Source organism: Equus przewalskii, chromosome 6 (assembly GCF_037783145.1).
Source record: "Equus przewalskii isolate Varuska chromosome 6, EquPr2, whole genome shotgun sequence".
In the NCBI taxonomy this organism is placed as follows: Eukaryota; Metazoa; Chordata; class Mammalia; order Perissodactyla; family Equidae; genus Equus; species Equus przewalskii.
Genome location: NC_091836.1, coordinates 58067001 through 58084634, shown reverse-complemented (window position 1 = coordinate 58084634; position 17634 = coordinate 58067001). Strand labels below are relative to the sequence as shown.

Below are 17634 nucleotides of genomic sequence, written 5' to 3'. Positions count from 1 at the left end.
GTCCTTCTTGCCTAGCATTTACACAGGCTCAAAAAAACAAAAAAGGTGTAGCTATTGTAACAATAGTCCCTGCCACTCTCCTAGATAGTAGGTTCTACGGACTTTAGCTAGAATTTGTTGGTTGCTCATCTCTCATTTGTTGGGAGAAAGCATTCTGCCATTTACAGAGAAGGAAACTGAGACCAGGAGGTTAGGGAACCTGCCTAAAATCGCCCAGGACATATGGGATAAATAAGGGATTCAGACAGAGGCAGTTCGACTCTGGAATTAAGGCTCCTAATCACTCTACCCTTCTACCTTCCCTGATAGGCGAGGACACTGAGACCCACAGACATAATATAACATGCCTGAGGTCACAGCCTTGCTTGCACTTGACAGAAATGTCTAAATTACAGCTACATCCCCCCTCAAACAGTAAGCTGATTCCAAACCTGAGTCCCGGAGACTTCAATGCAGCCAAAAGAGATTTCAGACACTAAAACATGCAGCAACAACACTATGAGTGCACAGACTCATAGTGGATTTTCTACACAAAAAGCCCAATCGGATAGCGGCTGATGACATCTTCCAGTCTCTGATAACCCATGAGAGCTGCTGAAGATGACTCCAAATGCAGGAATCTATCCACAGGCCAAGAGTTTTATCATAAGACCTGGTAGCTCATGATTAAACAGGCACTGGAGTCCCCAGAACCAGAAATGGCCTTTCAAAAATTTTCCACATTTGTTCTTACTTCAAGCCATGATAAAGTGTTTCCAGTCAAATGCGCCACCTAGAATGAACCCATTTTCTGAAAGAGAAGCGGCTAGTTTGGGTCTAGCACTTAGAAAGCTTCCTGGTGCCACAGAGCATGAAACAGAGGTGAAGTGGGACTGTCTGAAGTGGCTCATGGAGAATCCCAGAGGACCTTAACACTTCTGATCAAGAAAGTTCCTGAGCTGTCATTGTCCAACCCCTCTCCACTCAACAGGGATGCCCCTGAGCTGAAGGGACTTGTCTGAAGCCACTGAGCAGGCTAGCGTGTGGCAGAGCCAGAATCTGAGGGGTTGGACACGCCCAGGCCGCAAACAGCCTCAATCCAGGAACTCACTCTTGGAATACACTTTGCCCCCTCACATTTGACTGGGCCTAACTCCTGGTACAAACTCTCTGAATCAAATTCTGATTTCCAACATTGTCAAGAAGGTTTCATTTTCTGAGTTTCTCAATGAAAACTTCAGGGCCAAATCAAGAAATCTTTACAGCTAATCTCATAGACCCTTAGACATGAATGGCCTTAAAATATATACACAAGCTCCTTTTGACAGACGACAGAGAGCCAGAGAGAGAGAGAGAAATAATACTCTGCCCCCATTCACACACACAAAGGTCTTTGGCTTTCTCAAAACAGAGACCCTCGAACTCCCTTGACTGAAGACTAGTAAAGCAGGTGGCAAAAGTCGGAATAAAGTGAGCGATTGAAAACAGGAATTGGTCAACTCCTCTAGCCTGGATCTCTCCCGGTTCCCGCCGTTCACTCGTCTGGGGCTTCCCCTCGGTCGCCCGCTCGCCCGGGCGCGGAAGGGCGGGCGTGACACTCAGGGCTGCGTCACTGGCAGGAGTGCCGGCTCCCGGAAAATGAGCAGGAGGCCGAGAACTGAATGCGATTCCAGATAGTCTCCCTCCGGGTTCCTGGGGACACCCGCGCTGGGCAGAGAGATCCCAGGGAAGGGTGCGCCGGGAAGTTAAAGCAACGGCTCCAACGAGCCAGGGAAAGCACTTGAAGTTTCAGCGAGGGCAAGAAACTTTTTTGTTTCCTTTGAAACCAAGTTTCCAACCCACCGGGAAAGTCTCTTTAGGCGCAGCGCCCCAGAGATCTGGGTCTCCCACTTGGCCGCAGCCCGCTGCCCCGGGACTGGAGACCAGCTGCAAGGCGATCCCGGCCCTGGCCCCCCTCCCCGGGTGCTCACCTGCGATGTCCCACAGCTGCAGGCGCACCACTGTCTCCGGGTCCCATTGGAGCACTTTGAGCGCGAAGTCCACGCCGATGGTGGCCCGGTAATGAGAGGAGAAGTTCTGGTGCACGTAGCGTTTGATGATGCTGGTCTTGCCCACGCCCAGGTCGCCGATCACCAGCAGCTTGTACAGGTGCTCCTTGTGCGGGGCCTGCATCCTGGCTGCCCGCCGCCGCACTGTGCCGGCCGGGGAAGCGCAGCCGGGGCCTGGGCCGGGGAGACTCCTGGAGCGCGAGTGCGGGCGCGAGGGAGAGGAGGCGGCGGGCGGGGGCGAGGGCGGAACTCCTCCCGGCCGCCTGGAGAAACGCCCAGACCCGCGCCCAGGGGTTAATCTCCTTCCTACCCCGCTGCCGCGCGGCCTGAGAGGGGAGTGGAGACAGGAGCGCCTTCCGGCTGCCAAGGAGGGGGCTTGCGTGTTCATGCCTGTTGCAGAGGTTATTCCTACAGCGCTTTACAGTTTCCAAAGAGCATTTCTCGCGTGGGATCCTGGCCACAAAGCTGTGAGGGGTGGGTTTTATTGTCCATGTTTTGCGTGCGAGAAAACTGAGTGTCAAAAAACTTAAGCGAATTGCGAGAGATGAAAGTCAGTGACAAGCTCCGCTGAACACAGGGCTCCTGAAACCACAGACCCGCCACCGTCCCACACTCTAGAGAGAGCTGAGAAGAGAGGCAGGGGATAATAGAATTTCAGGAGCTCAACATCTGGGTTTGGGTCCTGCTTGCCCTGGTTTTTGAAATGAGTGACCTCGGGCAAGTCATTGGAGCTGCCCCAGCCTCCCTTGTTGTTCACTAAGGCGGTAATGGTAATCCTGGCCCTTCAGTAGCCTGGGAGCGTCAACGGAGCCCTCTCACACCTGTTCCACTGTCAATGGTCTGACGGGAAGACAGTTGGGCTGAAGATGCTGAGGGCATCCATGGCCTTTAGCCTCCTCCTCTCCTATCCTAAAAGCTCTGAGCAGCATTGAAAGACAATTTAAACAACTGGACTGGTTATTTAAGTACTAATAAGAACAAGCATTTATCCAGCACTTGCAATGTGTCAGTTTTTATACATGGGTCACTTAATCATCCCAGACATCTTAAAAATAGATACCACTTTTCTCCCCATTTTACAAAGGAGGAAACCAAAGCCTAGACGTTTTAAATAATATACCCAGGATCAAACAGCTAGTGAGGAAAAAGCCAAATTCAACGCCAATTTTCTGTGCCAAAGAGGTTTTGTTTTTTTTTTTAAAGATTTTATTTTTTCCTTTTTCTCCCCAAAGCCCCCCGGTACATAGTTGTGTATTCTTCGTTGTGGGTTCTTCTAGTTGTGGCATGTGGGACGCTGCCTCAGCGTGGTCTGACGAGCAGTGCCATGTCCGCGCCCAGGATTCGAACCAACGAAACACTGGGCCGCTTGCAGCGGAGCGTGCGAACTTAACCACTCGGCCACGGGGCCAGCCCCCCAAAGAGGTTTTTTTATGCATTCTTTTAACCAACGTACATTTGTGCTTGGGAGTTTACAGAAATAGTACAGGCAAAGACTCCTGGTCTCAAAAACCTTGCCTTCTTGTAGTAAAGACAGACAAGACAAACAAAAATAAGTACAATTTGTAATATGTTAGTTGACGATAAGGTAGGGAGAGGGGTCTGAAGAATTGGACTGGGGTTGGCCTTTTAGAGAGGGTGGCTGGGGAAGGCCTCACTGAGAAGGTAACACTTCAGTAAAAACCCGAAGTTGGGGAGGAAGTGGCGTGCGGATCTAGGGGATGAGCGTTCTGTATCAAAATGAGTCATTTTGTACCCGAACGCACTGAGAATTGAGCAATGTCCACCTGATTTCATTTCGTCTTTCCCATTGTCTTATGAAGTATTTTGTTCAATTTGTATATGAGGAAACCAAGACAGAAAGCAGCTTTCCCAAGTCCACACAAAGTGCTAGAAGTGGGATTTAAATACAGGCCTGTGTGATACAAAGAATAGAAGGTTTGACATGCTCGTTGTCCTTCTGCCCTCATCTGACATGGCACACGCTATCCTTCAGCCTCCATAAGCCCTTAACAAGCAGAGGGATGCCCTAGATGCTTGACCTGGACAAATCGCATAAGCTCTCTGAGCCTCAGTTTCCACATCTACCTCATGGGGTTGTTGCGAAGGCTAGAGATAATATCTATAATAAAATGTGAGAGCCTACAGTGGTGGTGAATAAATGGCAGCTGTTAATATCAAATGAGGGACAAGCTTTCCTACCATGTTCTCGGATATAAACACCGTGGACGGGCATTAGATCTTATCAGCTTTCTGTCCCCTCGGAATGTAACTCAGAAGCTTTGCTTGTGATGGGCACTGAGTGAAGCTGTGTAGAATTGCTGGTTTGTGTTTGGTGCTTAGACAGGTAGACATCGTTCTTTGGCTTCCACCCACACAGGGACACACCAGACAGATTATATCTAACAAGTGAGCCAAGTATTCTCCCTGCTTAAAGTGTTGGCCAAGACTGTGGCTTCAGTCTGCAGGGAGGGGAATTCACGAACCTGAGATACTTAAGCCATCCTTAGAGCCTGCAAAATTAGGGATGATAACAAAATAAGACGCCCACCAGATCTAAAATCCTGGTTCTGTAGATCTGAAAGACAAGTTTGGTCTGGGCAAGGAGCTCCTAGCGGTGGAAACAGGGAGGAGAGTAGAAGTTTGAGACATAGCGTGAGCCAGCCCTCTGTTAGGCCTGGCCCAGCTTCTTCACAGGTCCCAGCCTGTTTGCCCAGCCTGGTCTGGGCTGAGTCATCCTCACCCTCACCTTGGCCTCTTCTGATCAAGAGCACGTTGCAGCATCAGGCGTTTAGATGTACTGTGTGGGACAGGCAGGCCAAGATTCAGGTTTTCTGGGACCTGCAGCTTACAAAACTGAAGCGGGAGTGGGGCAGGTGGCAGGTCTTTAAGCAAAAGAATACAAAATTAAGGAACGGATCCTGAAGCTTCAGCTTCATGGCCCCTTCACTGCCTCTCTGGGGCCAGGAGATCCCTCTGTCAGCTGCAGTGGCAGGCCGCAGTGAGCGAGCTCCCTGGCTAGGCAGGAAGTATTGCAATTTGTTTCCAGAGTCATTCATTTAGGTCTCATGACTATTCTTCCCAGTGGGAAGAAATTACTTTCGGTTTATATTTTTTAAATCTTTTAGACTGAAGTGCTTGGTGGGCATCCCAGGCTAGCAGTTTAGTAAAATCCTGAAAGACCCTGTAAAGCGAAATGAGGGAGTTGGGTTGCAAGATCTCTGGAGAGTACTTTTGACCCTAAAATGTTAGCATTTCGGGTCTTCTAGACATCTTCCAGCAGGAGTGACACCTCAGCCGATTCTAATTACTCCCACAAGGGCACCATCACCCAAGAGCTGGGGTTTTCTATCCTTCACTCTTTTTAAGCCCCACCCCAACCCGCCTTTGGGAGATTTGGGAGAAAAGCTGTAGAAGGGTCACGTGGAAGGGTTCAAAACAAACATTATGCCATAGTTCTCTCTGGTTTCATGGCTCTGTCCTCTCCTCAGCTGTGCACATTTGTACCCCAAGATAAGAGCTCGCCAGGCACAGTTTTTGGAGGGCCAACCTTTCTGTGCTCTCTTGCTTGGCTCTGAACTGCTTTCTTCGCTCAGAACTAGACTGCAAACAGGCAGCCAGGTAGGGGACAGAATATAAACTAGATTCAGGTCAGCATCTTTAGATGAAAAGGGCATTAGCAAACCGGTGGACCATCCTTGCCTCCTGTCCTCTCTCTACCCCAGATTATGAGACTTCCTAAGAGCCCACCTGTCCCAACCTGCGAATCCATCTGCCTCAGACACTTCAGAACAATCCAGAAGGATGCCCGGCTTTCTCCTGACAAGCCAGCTCTCCTTCCGGCAAGAGGACGGCTTGGGGTTGTGCCATGTGGCTCCTCCTCCCGGCAGCTACACTGCACGCTGGAAACCTGTTTTCCGCAGTAACTCTCAAAGCATTTCTGGTGATGTTTTGACAATCTGACCACCCTCGGATTGCTAGAGCACAGCACACCCTCGCCCAAAGAACAGGAGGGCAGGTGACTCAAGTCTGTAGAAGGCGTGTGAGACTACAAAGTGCTCAGAATTCCAGCGTGGAATGGCATTCCAGAAGGCACAGAGTCAAATTTTTCTAAGCCTCCATTCCCTTGTAGTCCAATGTGGGTACATAGTCTTGCACTTATTAAATGGAAAAATGAATTAAAGAGACTAGAAGGGTCTGGCCCGGTGGCGCAGCGGTTAAGTTCACCTGCTCTGCTTCGGTGATGCGAGGTTCGCTGGTTCGGATCCCAGGCGTGGACATGGCACCACTTGGCACACCATGTGGTGCGACACCATATAAAGTAGAGGAAGATAGGCACAGATGTTAGCTCAGGGCCAGTCTTCCTCGGCAAAAAGAGGAGGATTGGCAGCAATTAGCTCAGGGCTAATCTTCCTCTTTAAAAAAAATAAAGAGACTAGAAATTGCTTTACAAATATAAACTTGAAACCCTCCCATTTCCCTCTCAGGGCTGCTGTATGAGGTGAGTCCCTGTGAAGTTACCTTGTTTGCTTTCACCAATAAGAGGGCCATAGGGAGTTACTAATTAGTTATGCGGTTCCTAATTATTGCTCTGAAGAAATACTTAAATGACTGCAAGATAGGGTGCCAAAGACTCTGCTGTAGGAAAGGTAAGGTAATTTTTCTTAGATTAATGCAAGGAATATATCTTGAAAGGATGGATTTTACTCTGAAAAAGGCCTGTAAGAAATGATCCTAGAATTTATTATCCAAACAAGGACTCGTGAGAGTGAAAGGGGTCGCTATTAATAATTACACCAAACCACGGGAACCAGCCAGGGCTGTCCTCAAGAATGTTCATTCCTGAAGCAGAGGGTTAGACTTCTCAAATGAGATCTGCAGCTAAGAGTGGCATTTGAAAAATCTCCTAAATCACTATTTTAATAATTAGTTCTGCCAAGTTAAGGCTGCAGCTCGTTTGTCTGCTGTCTTCAGGGTTCCCCTTTTATCTGCTTGGCTCGTCCGAAACCTGTGCTAACTTGCAAGGGGAGTCACATCCAGTGTTGATTCGGGGCTGCAGCAGTTGTCACATGGGCAACAAGTTTTAGATTATTTGGAGAGAGGGCAAGATGGATTCTCTATGGGAAGTGCTTGAAATGGATACGTCTCAGTCTGTGAGAATCTTGATGTTGGAACTTTTTCTTCAGAAAGAAAAACTGTACTAGGATTACCATCAGAAACTGATTGCAGGTGAGTTTTTGAACCTACCATTAGTCTGGACCAAGAAAACCAGGTTATGTCCTAAGCCATTTTCAGCAGTAGGTTTCATACCAACTAAAATTCTGTGCCATCGCTGCACACATTGGACTTGCTTAGACAGATGTAGCTGAGTTGGGACTCATTTTCCTCCTAATCCAACCAAGGTGGATGAGTGGAAATGAGCCATGAAATGGCTGGGAGGCAACATCTGAGACGAGCATGGAGTAAAATGATCCTATCTGAACTCAGAGTTGCAACTTCCTTGTATCGGGTGCCTACAACGGGCCAAGCCCTTTATCGTGGTTAATTATTTTCATCCTCACAACCACCCTGTACCCCCACTTTATAATGAAGGAAATGGGCTCAAATAATTTAACCAATTTGCCCAAAAGTGACAGAATGAAAATTGTAAGTGTTAATTCCTAAATCCATGATTTCCTACTCTGCCACATTCCTTTAGCATGTGGTATAATTCAGGTCCAGACTTCTACTCCAGCTTAGTTTCTGCTCTACTATTAGATATAAGGTTGTAAGGAAAAGATTCTGATCCTGCTCCTGTTTTGCAAAGTCCTAAGTATGTAGGGAAAGATCCAATAAAGGAGGAAAAGAAAAAAATGTGTGATTCAAAGATAAAAGGATATACCCCATGCTCACTCAACAACTCAGGCAAAAAGGCAACACAAGTAATAATGACATGCTATTCATCCGTGGGCGTGACCTTCCCTAGCAGATGTAAAGAGCATAATCCAAGGGGTCTCAGAGAAGGCAATGGTTTGACAACTCTGAGGATCTCCTGTGAATGAGCCCCTAACCCAGAACAAGTGGGAATGCAGGGAGTAAATGGTCTAGGTGAGAGGATAACTCAAGAAGATTAGACAGACCATCCAAACATCAATCAAGGAACATTTATGTGCAAAGCACTGTGACAGAATTTTTTTTGAGGGGCAGAGTCAGAATTGGGTCTCAGACTTATCTATGAGAATGTATAAGACATAAGTCCCTACTGTCAAAATGTTTGCATTCTGGGGCCGGCCTGGTGGTGTGGTTGTTGAGTTGGTATGCTCTGCTTTGGTGGCCCAGGGTTCATGGGTTCAGATCCTGGGCACAGACCTCATCAAGCCACGCTGTGGCAGTGTCCCACATGTAAAATAGAGGAAGATTGGCACAGATGTTAGCTCAGCAACATTCTTCCTCAAGCAAAAAGAGGAGGATTGGCAACAGATGTTAGCTTAGGGCCAATCTTCCTCACAAAAAAAAAGGTTAGCATTCTGATTAGAGCATGGGTCAGCATGATACTGACCCTGGCATCAGTTTCCCTACATTACACCCAGCGTATACAGGGTAAAAACCAAAACACTCTTTCCCTGCTTACTCCCTGGCTTCTTGGCTCCAAAATCCACTATCCTCCCTGGAGACAGACACTGACCAGGTCAAGCACCTGGATTCATTATCTCGTCCTCGCAAAGAGATACAGGCTGGTGGGAAAGCTGCTGACCAGCAAGGTGACAGGCTCCCTCCTCTCTGCAAGTAGTCTCAAGGCCAAAGACAGGCTGGTGCAAAAGCTCAGACCAGCAAGGCATATGCTCCCTGTCCTCTACCTAAAACCCCAAATAAAAACCCTTCCTTTTAGCTTTTCTGGGAGTTTGGGATTTCAGCGTTAGCTGCGCTCTCTCCCTGCTCAGTGCTGTGCAATAATAAAATTCCTACTTTCTTCCACCGTACAGGGTGTCAGTGATTGGCTTGCTGCACAATGGGTGAACGAACTCACTTCAGGTTCAATAACAACCATGTACAGACAGGGCCCTCCACCTCTCCCTATGCCTCCTTCTCAGATCCCTTCACTGACTCCTTCCCTTCTTTGTTGCCTAACACTAAAGCATGCAATTCTCCATTCTTGGGACTCTGACTTGCCCTGCTTGAGCTCCTCCACTCCTGCAGCAATAGAGCAAACCAGGCTAGAGATTAAACTCGGGAATCAGGCAGACTTATTCACGTTTGCCTTCCACCACTAACCAGTTGCAAGACCTTAGTAAAGAATTTTAACTTCTGTAATCCTGTCCCCTCGTGTGTGAGATGAGGACAATAATATCTGCCTCTTGAAGTTGTCAGGAAGCCTAAATGAAATAATGCAGTGGAGTGCTTAGCATAGTGTTTGACTCAGGATATACACCGAAAAGAAAAGCTTCTTAGACTCTCAAATGTCTGCTGTGGATTTCTATACCTGTATGTAAAACTCCAACCTTACTCCCGCATTCCATCCCCTTGTTCCAACTGCCTTTTGGGCATTTCTACCAGGCTTTCTGGCAGACATTTCAAATGCAACATGTGCAAAACTGAGCTCATTATCTGCCCTAACAGACTTGTTCCTTTTCCTGTATTCCTGGTTTTAGCCAGTGGTTCCACCCTCGCTGAAGTCTACCAAGCCTGACAACTCTGTCACTCTTGACTCCTCCCTCTTTTTTACCCACAGGTCCCATCTGCCTGAGTCCTCTGATTCTATCTCAGGCAAATTCCTGAATGCCTTTCCTCTTCTCCATAAAAGTACTTTTAGAATATAGAGGTGAATATCTGTTCAATATTATTGCAGGCAAAGGATTTTTAAGAATTACGCAAAAGGCAGAAATCATAAAAAGAAAAACATTTTAAATGTATATGTATTAAAAATCACCAAAAGCAAGACAAATGGTAAATGCAAAATGGGGAAAATTTTGTGACTTTGAAGACAGGCAAAAAGAACATATACCCTTTAGGAGGCTGGCCCCATGACCAAGTGGTTCAGTTCATGCACTCCATTTCGGCAGCCCAGGGTTTCACCGGTTTGGATCCTGGGTGCGCACCTAGCATCACTGATCAAGCCATGCTGAGGGGGCATCCCACATAGCAGAGCCAGAAGGACCTACAACTAGAATATACAACTATGTACTGGGGGGCTTTGAGGAGGAGAAGAAAAAAAAAGAAGAAAACTGGTAACAGATGTTAGCGCAGGTGCCAATCTTAAAAAAGAAAATATGCTCTCTCTAAAAATAAGCTCTTACGTGGGGGCCAGCCCCACGGTGTAATGGTTAAATTCAGCACACTCCCCTTCAGTGGCCAGGGTTCACAGGTTCAGATCCCAGGCATGGACCTACACCGCTTGTCAGCCACGCTAAGGTGGTGACCCACATGCAAGGTGGGGGAAGATTGGCACAGATGTTAGCTCAGGCCTAATCTTCCTCACCAAAAAGAAGCTCTTATAAGCTGTTTTAAAACATCCAAATAGATAAAGGGACAGGGATATGAATAAACAATTGACCACACAAGAAAAACAAAAAGCCAATAATAATGTGAAAAAAATATTTTCACTAGTAATAAAAACAGGAAAATTAAACAATAATGAGATACCATTTTTCACTTTTCAAATTAACAAATATGTTTTAATACTAAAAATATGCAATATTGAGGATGCAAATGAACTTGATGGGACTATAATTGAAGTAAAAGCCGTCTGAGGGAAATTTAGTTATATGTGATAAAAACCTTGAGAATGTATGTGCCCTTTGACCTAACAATTCTGTTTGAAGGAATTTATGATAACAAAATCATTAGAGAGAGGTTTCTACATATTTAACTTCAGGAGTGCTTATTACAATGCTACTTATCATCGAAAAAAAGGGAACTTCCTAAATATGCATCAGGTTAAATATTATAATGGTACAAATATATGATGGCACATTATAGAGCCTTTATAAATGATGTTAAAGAAAAATGTTGAATGACCCGGAAAGATGTTCACAGTGTTTTTTCACAGCATTTTAAAATTGGGAAAAAGACAAATTACAAAATATTATAATACCCATAATTGTATATATATATAATTATATTCATATAATTGCTATTTTGTATATATATAAATATCTATATGTACACACACACACACACACAAAGGTATAGAAAATTATATACCAATATGTTATCAGAGATTATCTCTGGATGGTTACGTTACTTCTTTGCTGTATTATATTTTTTTCGACTTTTCGACATTTTCTATTTTATTTTTACAGGGAACATTGTTGATTTCAAAAGAAGAAAACAATTTTTTTAATTGAATGTACAGTGAGGGGGTCTTGGAGGAGGAGTCCCCGCAGCTCCTGAGCCAGGCTTCAGCCATCACCATGCAATGACTTCTCCTACACCTCTCCACAAGGGACTCAGGATCAGTGTTTTAGATTTCAGTAATTTTCCAACCAACCTTACTCATCCTGAGTCCACTGATCTTACCAGTGCCAGGACGTTTGTCCTCCCAAGGGAACCAAGGCACCATTTCATGGGGAGTATAACCAGGCTGACACTCCAGATCGTCACACAAGGCACACTGTCCTGGAGGGCCTGCCACAGCAGCCCAGGCTTAGCTCACATGGCATTGATGGATGTCGTCCCTACAAGCTCCATGTGCCTGAAAGGAAATATATCATCTTTCCCTCAAAGATGTGGCCCCCCTAACCTTGGTGTCATCTCTTCTTCGTGCCTGCTGGGGCTCCTCCTATCCACTCTGACACCAGTTTGCTGGTTCTTTGCTCCAATATCTCTTCCAATCATCCTGTCCTTTTCATCTCAGTCCCTCTGACATCTTATCAACTAGCTGCTTCCTAGGGAAATCTCCCTGACTCCATTTCCCCTGCTTGGACCTATCTGTCACCACTCCTAGATCAATCTTCTTCAAAAATAAATTACTTCTGTAGGGCACTCATAAACCTCTGAACTTGTTTTATGTGTAAGAGGCATAAATTCAATGTTATTTAACCCTTCACTGAGTTGTGTTTTCTGTTATATGCAGCCAAACCAAATCTTAAATGGTAAACCTCCTTGAGTCCCACAGGAAGAGGTCAACTCCCTTTCTAGCACACCTATATAATAGCAGTTTATATGTATACGTATATGTATTTCACCAGTCTACACCCAACCCACATTCTTTTTGTAGATTTCCTCCCAGTCTATATCCTACAAATTGTATCTCCTACCAGAACCTGGCAGAGTACCTTCCACATCACACCTGTGTGCTCAAGACACATTCCTTGTTCAGGCCGGGCTGTATTTAGTGCCCTGACTTGCAGAGACACTTCGTGAATGTTTTAATGACAATAGAAAATATGAACCACATGAGATCATGTCTTATGTTACTGCCAACCACTTTAAGCCCCTAGTGCAGTAAGCTGGCTATTTTTTTCTGCAAGGAACTTGAGCATTGCTGCTGGCTTCCACAGAAAGCAATGGGAAGGGGGAATCCAATGACTGCTGGACTAGAAGTTTTACGGGCTGTGTTCTGTTTCTGACTCTGCCACTAACTCCCAAGTCAGCCTGGTCGCTTAACCTCCCACCATCCAACCTCCTTGGGATACCATCTCTAATTTGATAAGACCTTCTCAAAGACAATCTGGACATAGGCATTAAGAGTCTTAAACACAGGCATAATAATCCAACAAATAGTAAATGCCCTTTAACCAGTCATTCCACTTTTAAGAATCCATCTTAAAGAAATAATCAGATAGTCTTTCAAAGATTTAGGTACAAGATGTTTAACACAGCACTATTTTTAATAGGAACCTAAGTATCAATCAACAAAAGATTAGTTAAAAAGACAATGTCATATCCATAAAATTTAATATTTTACAGCCATTAGACATCATGTTTATGAAAAATATTTCGTGCTATGTTTGTTGAGGAAATTATATTATTTGGAAAAATGCTAAATATAAAATTACCTATATACATATATGTTATCCTGATTTTGCAAACATATGTGTAATTATACATATAACTGGAAGGAAATTTGCCAAAATATGAATGATAGACTTCATGGTAAGTTTTCTTCCTTACTCTTTTTCTGAATTCTCAACAATATGCATGTGTTGACTTTAAAATCAATGAAAATTAATGTGCAATTATTTTGGAAATCTTTTAGGATTTACTATTTATTTTTATTTACTTTTTGTATTTTGAAATTTTACACTAATACCCTTTGTTTAAGACACTAAGCAGTCTCGTGCCCTTCATTTTTCAGAAGCATTCTTTCTTTGATGACTTTCTCTGCCTTTTAATCTGTTCTCAGTATCTTGAATTTTTTTAAATCTAACTCTAACTAGCATTATTAAGACTTTTGTTAAATGTTTCATTCATATTGTCTCTTTATTCTGCTCTCTGGAAGATTTGCTCAGCTAGCTTTTCCAAGTCTTCCTTTCAAAGTTTTTTATTGGCTGCTTGATTTCCAAGATGTTTAGATCTATTTATCCACTTTTGAAAAATGTAGTAGTTTCTGAAAATATAAATATACAGCTTGATAAATAAGCTTTCTTTGTCAATTTTTGGTAACAATATAGCAGCTTCCTAAAAATTACTGGAAAAGTCACTCCCCAGCACCGCCCATCTTACCCAATTACATTGGACGTGTTTGAATAGCACTGGAATTGTATGTTACTAATAGATTTGCAAGCCCTAGCATGCTCTAGCCTCAACAATAACCTTGGTGTTTTGTGAAAAAGATAATAAATGGCCTGTGGGGAGCAGGAATTCTTAAATTGCATTGATGTTGGAAGACACTTTTATTGAACTAAGCTCAACTTGGGGTAAGCTAAGATTCAGGGAAAACTGACTAGTCATCTAGTGACCCTCCTTATTTCAGAAATTTGGATTAAGAAGAACTCAAAGACAGAAAATGTAGGCAATGAGGAAAGATGGGAGTTGGTTTTTGTCACTTTCTTACCAAAAAAAGATCTCTTAGCTCTGGTCTGTTTAGACTCAAGTCTACCCTCTAAAGGTGTTTGGAAATATCTCTGTTGATCAGGGTTTGGATCCCAGATCTTTCTCAGCAACTGATTACCTGGGTCAGAAGCTCTACTGACTGGTGCCAGCCTCCCTCAGCCAGTTCACCTTGGAGAAGAGGGATTTATCTAGACAGCTGCGATCATCCTCCCAGGTAAGGCATATTGTTACACAAATTGGCCTATGTTACAGGGAATAGAGACACAAGAAGGACCAGAGGCCCCCCAGACATGTCTGTTGGGCTTCTTGAGGCTGATAATCCCATGATTAATTCCAAAGACAAAGGCACCAGGCCCTCTAGGTTACTGGGTACCAGAACGCTTGGGAAGATCGGGGCTATAGGCATTCAAACTTCAGGACCCATGGGGGAAGTGTTTACAACAATTGTAGGTAAGAGGGACTCCTCTATTGAAGCGGTCTTGTTTAGTGCTCCTCGTAACAGCCATTGTTGAGGGGTTTTTTTTTGCTGCTGCTTCCTCCATTCGATGAAACAATTCTTCAACAAAGTCTTTACTACTGACTCATTAAAGTTGAGGTCCTCCAAGGTCATCCAGTCTGGGCATACGCTCTTGATGAACATAGCTTTCAACACTCTGAGTGGTTCTGAGATGCTGGTGCATCTCCACTGGGCACACTTTGGCTATGTTGACCTTTGGGAGTGCAATAGTTCAATCATATGAACCACTCGAGTCATTCTGTATAGTACCTCAGTTTACTATATGTTATATATATATATATATTTTTTTTTTTTTGAGGAAGATTAGCCCTGAGATAACTACTGCCAATCCTCCTCTTTTTGCTGAGGAAGACTGGCCCTGAGCTAATATCCATGCCCATCTTCCTCCACTTTATACATGGGACGCTTGCCACAGCATGGCTTGACAAGCGGCGCCATGTCCGCACCCGGGATCCAAACTGGCGAACCCCGGGCTGCCAAGAAGCGGAACGTGTGAACTTAACCTCTGCACCACCGGGCCGGCCCCATATAGTTTCTTTTTAATAAATGGTTTTAAATTTTGTTAATTCTCTTCCACTTAGGAAAATTTTACACTGCTAGGAACTTTTCTTGAGCCGTTTTTAAAGCCGCTCCTTTGGAGAATAACCATCAGGCAAGCAAACTCCTGAAGCTTCCCCATCTCCATGCCCGTAGGGGTCATGGCCTCTTCAATCCGTGGCCCAGTCTTCCAGCTTCTGGTATGCAAGGCTGGCATTCCTTCCTGCTGATACAGACTCTTGAAGCTCAGCCTAGAGGATTAGACAGCCCCTTGCCCTCCAGAGAAATGGGCCAAATAAATAATAATTGAAGATGAAAGGGATTTTCACAGTTTCAACTAAGACTAAGAAGATTACATGTATTCTAACCCTAATCACAGTGGTAGCTTTATTGCCACCAGGGTTCACAGTGAGGTCACAAGTCACTGGCAGTAAACAGGGGCCTTGGAAGAGTAAGAGTTATGTATCAACGTGCATTGTCTGCTGTTTGCTAATTAGCCAGTGCTGCCTGGCATTTATTCCACAGAGAAGTAGCAGAAAGAGGAAAAACAAGATCTGGAACACTGAGCTGACAAGCATTACTGAAAAGACTGTAATTATGTGTTCCAGCAAGGGAAGCAATGGTCATCTTGGCTGAGAAAAGGAAACACATCTAGGCAGAGCCCTGGGACATACTAAGCTGGGAGGCCACTGGTAATTCTTTACATTCGTGGCTTGTCAAATTCCACTGAAAAGGATGAATTATTGGGTCTAGTCTCTGCTCTACAACTCACTTGGAGTGTGACCCTGGGCAGTCATTGCATCTCTCTGAGACTCGGATTCTTCTGCAGTGAAATGTGATGAATATTATCCACCCTCCCTAGATGTAAAACTCAAATCAAATAAATGACAGAGTAATTGTTTAGGAAATTGAAGAGATCAAAAAGCACAAGTAAGTTATGATTTCTCACTACTCCAATTGCCCATTCTATAGGAGAAAAGAGCTCTGCTATAAGACTGAATAATAATACTCTACTAGAAGACTAAATGTAAGACTTACACTATAGGGCTAAAAGGACTCTGTTGCCCATGCCATAAATCTGAAAGAAAAAGAATCCAGCCTCCTCTAAGAAAGCCTCACTGAACATTGCCAACTCGAAGCGACTACCCGGTCCCTCTGAAATTCTGTAACACCTGCTGCTTTTGCAACAAGCAGACCTGAATTGGAATTGTGCCTCTACCACTCACTACCTGTATAATCTTGGGAAATTCACTTAACAGTATGTCTAGGAGTTTTTTCCTGTCTGTATCCAGTGTGTAATTCAATCCCATTCTTCTTTACGGCTGAATAGTACCATTATTCCCATTTACTTATGAAGAAGCTCAGGTTGAGAGGCTAAGTTCCCAAAGATACACTACATGTAAATGTTTGAATTGGGATCTAAACCCAGAACCGTCTAATCTGAGGCATTTATTCTTTCCATTAAGCACTGCTGCTTAATCAAAAGTTCAGAGCACGTAGTAGACATCTGGTAAGTACAGCCACAGTATGCTGGTTAAGAGTGTGGGCCCTGAAGAAAAACTGCCTGGGTTCATTCAGGCCCTGCTGTTGATTAGCTGTGTGATCACGGGCAAGATACTTAACCTCTCTGTGCCTTGGTTTCTTCTGCTGTAAAATGGAGATAATAATAGTGCCTCCTCATAGGGTTGTTCTGAGTATTGAGTTAATGTATGTAAAGTACTTAGAGTAAGTGCTCAAAAAATATCAACTGTTATTCCTTAATACCAATAATTTTCTGAACTTGTCTTCACCAATCTGTAATATATTATTGTCTACTTTATGAAGGAGCAAAACATGGGCACTAAAAAGAAAATTATTTTTGGAGAGTTACTAGTAAATCATAAATGCTTCTACCAATACATATATTATGTTGAAATTTCATTCACCACTCTGAGACAAATAGGGGCTATTTTTCATTTTTTTAAATTATACATTCATACTGGTACATTTTCAAGAAGTTTGGCAAATACAGAAAGTAGAATAAATAAATCAGTCATAATTTCATCATCTAACACAATCACTGCCAACATTTTATTTTATTGTTTATTTCTATGTTTATTTCTTTGGAATGTATATGTGTGTGTATATATATAAATACAGTTATAACAATATTAAATCTGTATCTTGAGTTCTTAATTCGACTTGTTTACATAATGGAGATTTCCTTCATTTCAAACATTATGAAATGTATTTTTTCCAAACAGTCATAGTCCATTGTTCCTTAAAAGTGTATTCAAAATAAAGCTCAGCAAATTATCAGTTTTGAACCCAAAAGAGCTTTTTAGGTGTAATATCACTAGAGTCTTAATGAATTTTTTCCTTATTTTTAACACATTATGTATGAAGTGATATATCACAGGAAATGGCATGTAAAAAAAAATATCATTTCCGTTTTCAAAAGAGAATAAAACATCTGTTTTCCTTTTTTTTCCAAAATGAAATAGGGGGTAATAAAAATAGTCTTCTTGAGCTATATAAATTATCTTTCATATCTTTTGGGAGTTCATCCAAAATGCAAATTTCACAAAAAATCAATGTGGTCTT

General features: G+C 43.6%; 1 protein-coding gene and 1 long non-coding RNA gene across 2 annotated transcripts in view; one reads left to right on the top strand and one right to left on the bottom strand.

The window, feature by feature from the left end:
- RAB38 (RAB38, member RAS oncogene family) overlaps window positions 1-2655 on the bottom strand; it is a 57436-nt gene extending 54781 nt beyond the window's left edge. The window contains exon 1 of the mRNA XM_008525999.2: window positions 1950-2655. Coding sequence (XP_008524221.2) covers window positions 1950-2415 — 466 coding nt within the window. The 5' untranslated portion in view covers window positions 2416-2655. The remainder of the gene's footprint in view (window positions 1-1949) is intronic.
- Window positions 2656-11302: 8647 nt separating this feature from the next.
- LOC139083941 (uncharacterized) lies at window positions 11303-17414 on the top strand. The gene is made up of 2 exons (XR_011541104.1): window positions 11303-14211; window positions 15577-17414. It is a non-coding gene; the product is annotated as an uncharacterized lncRNA (long non-coding RNA).
- Window positions 17415-17634: the final 220 nt, after the last annotated feature.